General features: G+C 41.2%; 3 protein-coding genes across 3 annotated transcripts; 2 read left to right on the top strand and 1 right to left on the bottom strand.

Annotated features, from left to right (window-relative positions):
• Positions 1-96: 96 nt before the first annotated feature.
• N7477_001461 (WD repeat protein) lies at positions 97-2,880 on the bottom strand (the record flags this gene model as incomplete). Its single annotated transcript, XM_056963124.1, has 3 exons — positions 97-1,769; positions 1,825-2,546; positions 2,612-2,880. 3 exons carry the CDS (start codon positions 2,878-2,880, stop codon positions 97-99), a joined length of 2,664 nt encoding a protein of 887 aa, XP_056826043.1.
• Positions 2,881-3,160: 280 nt separating this feature from the next.
• Positions 3,161-3,559, top strand: N7477_001462 (DNA-directed RNA polymerase core subunit RPB10; the record flags this gene model as incomplete). The annotated part of the gene is made up of 4 exons (XM_056963125.1): positions 3,161-3,196; positions 3,248-3,306; positions 3,359-3,445; positions 3,517-3,559. The coding sequence occupies 4 exons, from the start codon at positions 3,161-3,163 to the stop codon at positions 3,557-3,559; spliced, it is 225 nt and encodes a 74-aa protein (XP_056826044.1).
• Positions 3,560-4,352: 793 nt separating this feature from the next.
• N7477_001463 (uncharacterized protein) lies at positions 4,353-6,637 on the top strand (the record flags this gene model as incomplete). The annotated part of the gene is made up of 7 exons (XM_056963126.1): positions 4,353-4,426; positions 4,476-4,650; positions 4,723-4,824; positions 4,884-4,906; positions 4,960-5,201; positions 5,255-5,266; positions 5,337-6,637. The coding sequence occupies 7 exons, from the start codon at positions 4,353-4,355 to the stop codon at positions 6,635-6,637; spliced, it is 1,929 nt and encodes a 642-aa protein (XP_056826045.1).
• Between the last annotated feature and the right edge of the window lie 4,253 nt (positions 6,638-10,890).

The raw sequence follows: 10,890 nt of genomic DNA on the forward strand, positions 1-10,890 counted from the left end.
TCGACTTCAGGAGATCTTTTAATTCATATAAATACACTGTCCCAAAAAACATGTACATTGGCATCAACATCCCTGTACCTTTTCAAACACTCCAGTCTAGCTGGAGCCGAGGGTCTGAACCACGTTCCTGAAAAGAACACTAATAGAGGGCAAGGAGAAGGAAGGGGTTTCACCGAACACACCGGCCAGTCCCTTGCTTTGACCAGCCGAGATGTCCTCGTCGATAACCTGAGCAGTGATAGTCTCTTGACCGCGGCTGAAGATACTTGCCAGCCCCGAGTTAAGATGACTGGTCACTTCGTGAGGCTGCAGGCTCTTCTGGGATGCCTTGTCCAAGCAGCCAAGTCGCTGAACGCTGGCCGTAGCATCCACGACGATGTAGTCGCCGGAGTATGCATCGGAAAGGAGACCAACAGGGCAGCTTCCAAGGTTCTCTTGGAAGACTAAATCCAGAGAAGGGAGATCGTAAATCTTGATGTGGAACCGGAGTTTGCGACGTTTCTTATGCGAGTTGTTTGAGCTACTGTCTGTGCCTCGGGTAGCGATTGCAAAGGACTGGGTCCTAGGGTTTACCGCCAGGAGAGGGCTCCATGTATCAGTCGTGAAGAAATCAGAGAGCTGTATGGGCTTGACGACGTCATCAACGGTATCCCAGACTGAAATGGATCCCGTGGCGGCAACGATCAAATATCTTCCAAGGAATCGGACCGAGCAGGGTTTCTTAAAGAAAACCCCCGTTCGTCGATAATGAATTGTGCAATTTTGGGCGTTAATAAGTAGAACAAGACCGTCATTGGAGTCCGAATTCGATGGCAAGCAGACAGCCAGAACAGAGCCATCTTCGGAGAAGCTGACAGAAGCCGACGGTAATTGCACATCTGCATTATCGAGGCATCCCGTCAAGTCAAGGGAGCTCCGGCACTTCCAGGTATCCAGATGTGGCTCCGCGGGGTCTGTTTTCAGGCCACCGCGGTGTCTAGTAGTTTGGTGCCAAAAGCGGAGTATAGAATCATTTCCAAGTGTCACAAATTCATGAGAGTATGGACGAGCCGCCAAGCCGAGAACGGTTGATGAGCGGTTTTCAGAGAAATGAGGCGCGTCAATCCTTGTCACCAACTCCCACATATCAGAAGAAGCGTTCCACTTCCAAAATTTGAGGAAAGATTCCGATCGCAAAGATGCCGAGCCACTAGAGGCAACGGCTTCGATATCCCGAGGATGCGGGGTCCAAGTGTCAACAGTAGCTAACCACTTTCCATCGTGCATGATATCCATGAGCCGAACATCAGGTGCAACTATCGGAGACCCTTCAGGGCTGACATTCAATGTCGTGGTGTTAGTTCGTGCTAAGGCTTGGCGAGAAATGTGACTGTTCGCACGAATGTCAAACGTTTGTAGCACAGCAGCATTTGATCGTTGAGAGCCTTGATTGTTGGAGTGAGAAGCAGGCACGGCGACAAGAAGGCGCTCAGGGTGCTGCGGGTGCAATGCCGCAACAGCACCAAATGGCTTTCTCGAGGAAGGGTCTTTGTGGCCTCCAATCTCCAAAGCTAGCTGCAGTCCGGTCACCATAGCGGAAGGCTGCACTTCTCTCGCGGACATAATCATGATCGAGTTGTCGGCCAGCTTCACAACGTAGGAATTGCCACTTGGAGAAACAATAACATTGCAAATAGGAGAGGAAAGATGGGGAAGGAACTGCTTCCTACCAGTATCTAACTGCCACAGAACCAAGACCGATTCCTGGCCACCCGAGATAATGTAATTACCTGCGAAATTCTGGTTAGAATCAAAATTTTCCGAGCTAATGGAATTGAAACGTACCATCCATGGACCATCGCACCGTACTAACAGGGCCTCGATGCCAGTGCAGCTTTCTGGGAGAGACTTTCTTGTCTGCATGCCCAAAAAGGGAATTCAAGATGTCTTGGTAGACCACAATAGACCCTCCGCTTTCTCCAACGACCAGATCAACCGCCTCTGGGCCTTTTGTAGAAAAGCTTTCCCGCAGGTCAAGACTGATGGCGGTAGTCGGAAGCGTGGCCTCTCTCCAAACATACTGGGCAGATTCCAGGATTTCGAGTTCAGACTTGGTTGTGGTGCCCAGGAAAATATGGGTTCCATCACAAGAAAAGATGACTCGTCCCTCATGCGCGGTCTTGATGGTATTCAGGTTTTCGTTGGTCCGAAGAATAGTGGTGCCCATAGGCTTTTTCTCATTCAGGGCATTGATCGAGATTTCTCGCTTTCCATCCTTTTGGATTCCAATGGAGACATAAGTCGTAGAATGCTCCGGGCTCTTAACTGGGGGTAAATCAACCGAGACATTCGAGGAAAGTGTCCCCCAGCGGCCGTGTCGTTTGCCTTCTTCCCAGTTCCACTTGGTCACGAAACCGGAGGTGAAAATGTATAGAATGCTTCCGTCAACAGGGCACAATTTGAACCCGATCACTTTTTGGCCGGCTTCCATCTGGAGGGTACGCAACAGACGAGACGTTGAGGTGGAGAAAACTTGGACGGACGTATCGAGTCCCACGAATAGATACCTATAATGCGCAATTTAGCATAGACGCTTCTGAACCTCAAGATGTAAAATAATAGCACCACTCACGCTTCATCCGCAGTCAAAATGGGATCCAGATTGCTGTAGCGGCCACCGACTGGGCGCGAGAATGACCATGGTGCAGAGCCTTTCCGCTTTTCCGTCTCTTGCGACATGATACTGCTACTGGACGAAATTGCAAGCTGGTTCATAGGGGCGTCATTGGCTTCAGAGGTTCGGCGCCGTTTGTTTCGGTCATCACTGGGTCGCAATACTTTTTCGGCGGCATCACTGCCCCGAGAGCGTTTTTGGTGCTTTGTCGACTGGAAATCAGCCATTGTAGTGATCTTTCAGTTTACCAGGTAGGCCCTCGGGCTGTAAGCTGATGATGATGGGTCAGAGCGAGTCTGTCCTACGCGAAGTCTCGTGCAGACGACTGAGTTAGATTGGCCAAGACAAATAGCAGCATATCTTTTTTTTTTCGCGGGAGGAAAATCTAGGCGGAGACGAGTGGCAGAAAATGAATGGCTCCATTGACCGCTGTCGCGGAAAAAGTTTGAGAGGCTTCATCTCGACAGCTTTCCAATTCCACATTTTTCACCCCCACTTTCGGGCACAATGATTATCCCCGTGCGCTGCTTCTCCTGTGGAAAGGTATGTGGTCAACTTAAGTACAGCTCGAATTCTCGCTGAATAAGGGACTAGGTCGTCGGTGACCTGTGGGAGCGTTACCTGCAACTGCTGGATGAAGGTGTACCTGATGGGTATGTGGAGAGTCCTGGTCTCTGCGCGCCATATTCTGACAGTTTCTATCAGTGATGCCATGGACCAACTTGGCTGCCGGCGATACTGCTGCCGCAGAATGATTATGACACACGTGGATCTCATCGAGAAGCTCCTTCGGTAAGCATCCATGCAATCGCAGCTCTTAGCGTTTGCAAGCCGTTTGAGGATCAGACTGACAAGCTTTCCAGGTATAACTCTGCTGAGAAGGATCGGGCCAAAGCTCAAGTTTAATTGGCGCATTTGCTTCTTTCGTGACTCTTTACATACGATCTAATCATATGTATGGATGGGAGATTCAAATACGCTCTGCCTCATGCACACCTCCACCCCTAGCGCACATACTCAATCTTCCTTTCGCCTGATTCTACATACAGTGTCGGAGGGAGGACGAGAGAAGTGCGGGAGCCATCGGGGACCATGCGTCGTTGCGACTCGGTCGCGACTGAGTGAAAACAGTGTGCTGGAGGTTGCTTCGTTTTCTTTGGAGGGCCGTCTCTTTTAAAGTTCAAAGATTTGATTTTCTTGGAGCGAGATTGTGGTTGTCATTCTCGCCGACAAGCATTTAGGGTGGCGTTACACACGACACAGGAACTGGCGTTTATGGTTTTTTCGGTAGAGAACAATTGCCAAATTCAGGGCACCAGACCGCTTTTTGTAAATCCAAATCTCCCATCCTCAACTTGAAGATAAGTCTGGGGAATCTTGCATCGATAAGTGTCGCCGATTGGCGTTGGGAGCGCAAGCGCCCAGCGGCCTCGAAGGGATTAGTCGGGGTCCGCTGGGCAACATAAGAGTGGCCAAGGGGGGGCAGGATGTGTGCTCATCACGCCCCAGGCGCCTAGCTCCGTGTGCCTCGGGGATGTCGAGAGGAGCCCACGTATCGCAAAGCTCCGTTGGAACCAACTGACCGGTGCCCCGAGCTGTTGGGTTAACTCGGTAGGTCTGAGCTCCTCCCATCTGCGCGGGGACATTCTCATTTCTCTTTTCAACTATTCCGCAACACCTACATACGAGCACGGCCATGATGGCCGTCAGGTCGCCGTTGTCTATACTATCGTATCAAGATACTTCCAGTCCGTATGCTGGATCCGACCACATGTAAGATGAGATCGCGCCTCGGGAGTCACTGTTGCTCATTCATATACAGGTCTCTCGAAGGGTCCCCTTTTCCGAGTGCGAGGAATTCGAATTACTCGACCTCAGCTTCTGATCCGCTGGGCGCAACAGAAGCGCAAACCTCCCCCAACAAACAAGATGCGGAGACCGTGGATACTTCGGCGGTGTCGATTCGCCAAACTGCTGTGTCGCAGTCTGGATTGACGGTACGCACGATGGGATTCGTCGTAGAATCTGCGAATATGCCTCTTGCCCGATTCGGTGGCTAACCTGATCAGATCCAAACTGAATACATGCAGCAAGTTGAGATCACCAACAGATCCGACGAGGATGAACCTCCTCAGTCGGTCATCCATGCGCCGCCGGGATTTGGGGACTTTGTACGATCCTTCTATTCTACTTTATACTTGGGCGCATGGAGCTAATTGTCCAGAATCAGGCAGATATGCAAGCTGATGAGGTGTGCGACGGGGAGGAATCGCTTGCGACGGGCTCGGGACATATACAATCAATAGAGCTGCCAGAAAGGTCCAGGAAGGTACTTCCAACCCCCCCACTCACCAAACCTGGAGCGTGAAGGGTGTCGGTACTAAACCGGTGGACGTTGCAAAGGTCGGGAACAGTCCCATATCACCGCCACCTTTATCGACCAACGTCACGCCTGCAAAGGATTGGTCTGAAAGGGCAACACCCCGTGCACAGACGCGACATGAATTTGAGGATTCGGAACGACGTACGCGTTCAAGCAGTTTAGAAGGTATCCAGCTCGGCATTGATTTTCATCTTAAAGACCGCTAACAGTTCTCTTAGATATTCCAGAAGGTAATCCGATCTTGGACTCCGTACAGAGATACTTATTTCCACTGAGGCAAATGAGCTGACTCGTCCGTAGGCAATTTCGGGCATAAAGCTATTGAAATCAATGCATTGCGAGCAGCTCTGACAGAATGCTGGACATTGTGTAACACTCTGGCTAGTCTAAGTTATATAAATCGAGAACGGGTCTCCCGGTCGCACGAGGACGACGTCCAGGAGGATGCTTGGAGGTCCTGCTGGAGGCTTTGTCAAAAGTTGTATGACACGCGCGATGAGGATTACACACCCCAAGTCAACCCGACTCTCGATCTCTGTCGAGACTTCTGTCAGGCTCTGTTCGAAGTCCGCGTGTATGACAACGATCTCGCAGACTCGGTTCTACGGGTAAGCTTCGAACTCAATAATCACCTCTTCAATACGCACGACCGCAATCTCCCGGATGCTTTTCGAGAACGGACGTTGGATTTCTATATAACCCTGTGTCATCGCCTCATGAAACAACGAGTGCGTTTGACCGAGACCGATTCTCTACTTAGCGCCTGCTGGACACTGGCCGAGATGCTCTTTAGTATGCGCCAAAGTAAGCGAGAAGGGAAAGTCTTGGATGAGGAAATTCTGGGGTCTGCGGTGCAGGCCTGCTGGGAGCTTTGTGACATCTTCCGTGAGGGCTGGACTCTGCATAACATGCGTAGTTCGGACCGAGGAACACCACGACCCAGCCAAACGACATTTGCCCAAGCATTCCAGCAGGCGACCCAGCAGGCCGAACTTGAGCTCGCGGATGACGCGCTGGGCCAAGTTGGAAACCCTGAGACGCCAACGACGATCTTCGAAGACACGGCTACTGTCTCTCCTGATGAAGCACCAGTCCCAAACATCCTCGTCCTTGGGCATGGAAATGGTCATGCCTCTCACTCCTCGCATTCTAAATGGCCCTCAAGTGCATCGAGTATATCGGAGAAGTCTCGGTCATCTGGACAGACCGCTTCGTCTGCCAACTCTGTGACAACCATATCCGAAGATCCCAACTTCACCCGGCTGAAAGTGCTCATCACAAAGGCTGCTATCGATAGTGGGTATCAGCGCGGCGGTCCGCAGAATTTGTCCTCGTTTGTAAAATCGCTCCCCTCGGATGCCTTCGGCTTGATCCCGTGGCAAACATCGCTGTTGAAGAACTATCGGAAGCTAGTGTCGTTTGATCCCGCCTTCAGAAACGCTGGCTACCAGGCTCGCGTCAGCGCCATCGAGGTTGCACACGCCTGTCAAGCAATGGTGCAAAGCGGACAGTACTCGTGGCTGCGAGATCTTTACCGGCTCGTCTTCGGCTTCCATGTGGATGAGGCAATGGGCCGTAAGAGTGTGATCATCCAAACCTAAGTCGTCTCTCACTATTTGTCTTGAGAAGTGTCTTAGGAGCTGTACTCCGTACCGACATCCCATGTCGATCTGTAGACGCACGAGCGGCGTGGGAGAGTAAAGGCCAGGACAAGGAATGGAACTCGCGAGCCTACTTACTGTGTTTTCAACTCTTTCATTTTTCTTTTTTTTTCAATTGCTAGTTCAAAATAATGGAACCATGAAATATTGTTATTCTGCTAGAGCAAATGAATTATATTCTGGCTAATGACTCTGGAGGAGAAAGAGCAGTACCATGGCGTGAATATCTTTACGTTTTTTAAGGAAAACTGTTACACCGGGAGAGTTATCTTATTCTAGCTAGGTTGTTTGTATATAATAGTAACACTATATAGGAGGTTACCTTAGAGCAAGCCTCATAGACTAGTTAGGCGAGGCTGAGCTTACTTAGGGATATTAATTATTGAGTATTCAAAGGATTTTCGTCTCTTAAGGAGATATCGTTTCTTTCTAGGAAACTTCCTTTTTGTTAGATATAAAAGGAGCTTACTTTCTAAATTTAATTCTTTGTTTTCTTTCTCTCTAACAATTCTATTTTATATTCTTAGAAAGACTTTTATTTCTATATCCTCTTTATATTAAACCTTTATCTTACTTAATAGGATATCCTATATTTACTTTGTTCTACAAACTCTTAATTTTATTGTATCTTGTAATTGAAGTTTCCCGTTTTCAACTTACTTTTACTTTTATAAATTTCTCTCTTTTCTTCAGGAGATTGTCCTTAATCTTTCTCTATAATATTATACAATACATTCTTTATCATTTCATTTATCCCTTATTTAATATAGAGAATACCTTCTAGGTTATTACTATCTCTGATAAACTTTAGTGAAAACCCCTCTAACTCTTTTTTATTGAACAGAATTAATTTTCCCATGATCCTTATTAGCAGTATCACGGGCCGATACCCGCTATAGGTAACATAAACTACGCAACCTTAGTATATTCATACAATGAACGTATATATAGGATATCTCTTTTTTAACTTTTCATGAATAGTTCGTAGCCTATTGGATTAAATCCAAGTCTCACTTTAGCCTTTTATCTACAAAGAGCTTCTAATTAGATAAATGAATATTATTAAGCTAATACAATGCTTGCGAAGAATAAATAGTATATCTTCTAATACGCTACCCCTAAAATTAATATAGTGCTAGAAATTGACGAGTCTATTACTATAGGTATAAATATTACTATTATAAATAGTATAGACCTAGGCTATATAGAATAGAAAAAGAGAGCGCTATAATCAATAAGCTATTACTTGGGAAGAATAAATCTAATATCAGAAGTTATACTAGACTAATAACATAGGTCTATTTATTGTAATAACTAATTAATCAATTATTGTTTATTTATTCTCAGATCTATTAGCTATAAAGGCTAATCTATTAGTAGGAATTATAGTGTAGTTAGGATAACTATATTTTATAATTATACTGAGATAAGCTAATTTCTAATATTCTTTTTCCACTTTCAATTACTTGATAATTTTAATTTTATATATATCGCTATATCTGTATATGTATCTAAATTTACTATATTACTGATATTAGTAAACATTAAATAGTAATACTAAAGCTATAGAGAAATATTACTCTCTCTAAGAAAATTGGATACTTTAATACCTTTATTCTTAATTTGGGTTATGAATATATTAGCTTAGTTTAATGTAAGGTAGTCTTTCCAACTATAGTTTTAAATAAATTAATTGAGGGAAATAGGACATAATATACTAAGTCTTCCTCTCTAATTTTTTTTAAAAATTAAAATAATATAAATAGAAGGTTCTATAATAATTATGGCTGATAAATATGAGTGAAATATATATAATATCTTTAATCGTAGATCTCTTTCCTTAGAGGCCTAGAAGGTATTTAATAATAGTAAGAATTAGCTATATAAATTAATTTTCAGAATAAATATCATTGTTTTAATGATCAGAATTAGATTAATAGATTAGTCTTTTTATATTAGGTATTTATATTTCTATAGAAAGCTAGGGATAGGAAGGGAAAGATTAACTAATGATAAATATATTAATAAAATTTATAATATATTTTAGTTATGAAGATTATAATTACACGATATAAAGTTCTATGAAAGAAATATCTCAAGCTATTCTTTATATTATTACTAAATAGTATTTAGATAGTTAGGGAGGCTAATTTTATTGATTTATATTTAAGTAAAGGTAAGGCTTTCTACATATTTAAGGTTCTTATATAATTAAAAATATCTTTGATAGGGGCCAAAAATAATTTCTATATGTATATATATTATATTTATTAAATTTCTATACTAGTATTCAAAGGTAATCTTATAGAATTATATTTTATATTTAATTAATAAAATTATAGATAAAAGTATTATAAATAATTTATAAAATGTGATAATAATTTTATTCTTTAGTAATATTATCATTTTGTCAACTTTATAATCTATATTACTATAATTAGTATACCTAATAACTAAACTTAGTTTATATATAGCCTAAATTACTTAATTATAGTGTAAAGGAATACCAAGGACTAGCGGTAAAGGTTTACCCCGCAGTGTAATAAGTAAGTCTCGGACCCGATTCGTACTTAAAATAAGAGGGTTTCCAGATAACTTAGACTTAGTAAGAATTAGTCTTACTTCTTTTAATATTAGACTTAAGCCTAAATATTCTTTTTTATCTAATTAATAGGCCTTTTACCCTATATATATAAAATTTTTATAATTTTAATTCTTTTTTTATTAATTACCTAAGGAATTATATTTATTAATAATTATATCTTTTATTTCTATATTATTATTAAAGATAATAATATATTTATATTATATAAGGCTATTATTATATTTTAGTATAAAGATATTATTAATTTAATTTTAGAACTAAATTAATCTGAGTTAATCTCTCTTAATTTATTATAATATAAATTACTTCTAAAAAACTTATTTAAATTTTAAGTAACTTATAAAGAACTCTAAAATAATAGCTAAATTATTAAAGATTAAATTAAGTATTTTAATAAGAAAATTTATATTTTTAAATATATTTAGGAACTTAAAAGAGGCTAAATTATATTTGTTTTAATAAAGACTTAGCTATAATAGTCCCGTGGCATATCCACACCGCTGCGGGTGTTGGTCCGCGGGGCCCAACGCAATCCTGTAGCCTAACATATAACTTAAAGCTATTTATATCTATTATTATTCTACTACCACTATAGATTCTTCATATATAGCTATTGAGTAATGTGTCTAGGCCACCTATAAAGCTACTAGAAGTCGAAAAGATGCCAAAATTAACTCGCTAGCGCGCGAATTCGATATTCCTATAACCTAGCTATAGGCGTGTCTTTACGGTTAGCTATCTTGTTCTTAGCGTATTATTATTACTAAGTGCCTTAATACCTTATAAGAAATAATATTAATTAGCTAGATTTAATTAGCTAGATTAGTACGCTTAATAGTCTTTACGTTCTACCTACCGCGCGTATAGTTAAAGTAAGTACGAATATAATAATTAAGAGAGATACCGAAGCCACTAAAGATATAATAATATTAGTTAATAAGATATAGGTATATAAATTTATTAAGCGCTTATCTAATAGGCTTTATTAGGTAAAATGAAAGTTAGCGAAGAAGATAAGGATTAAGGCTAAGAATATTAATATCTTATAAGCCTAATATAATTATCTTAAGCTATATATAAAGTATATCTCGCTATTAAATATCTATGATTTTAATGTATGATAATAGGGCCTTCTTATTAGGTGGAAACGGTTACGTTACCTAACTTTTTCTGTTGTGCGAACATATATTAGTTTATATAGCTACTATATATCTACTCCTTTATATATTTATTAAATAGAATATACTTTTTTACCTTTAGAATCTCCTTTAATAATATATTTTTATTTAGCTAAACCTTTTATAGTTAGCTAGGAACGGAAATATTAATATTAGATATATCTCTATTCCTATAAATAATCCCTTCTTAAGCGACTAATTAAGATCGCTTGTATATAATACTAAAAGGAATCCGAAGTTCTCTTTAATTATTTATTTCGTTATCTATAATAATATAAAGCGTTATCTATAATAATATAAAGAGTATATATCTATAAATTAGTGATATAAGAAAGTTATATACTAAAAGAATTAGTACTAAAATAACTTATTAATTAAGACTATGAATAATAAAGATTAATTAGAGAAAA

This window comes from Penicillium maclennaniae (assembly GCF_028827695.1).
Source record: "Penicillium maclennaniae strain IBT 15551 chromosome Unknown utg000002l:1.0-2354659.0:1.0-2356205.0, whole genome shotgun sequence".
NCBI classification, from domain to species: domain Eukaryota; kingdom Fungi; phylum Ascomycota; class Eurotiomycetes; order Eurotiales; family Aspergillaceae; genus Penicillium; species Penicillium maclennaniae.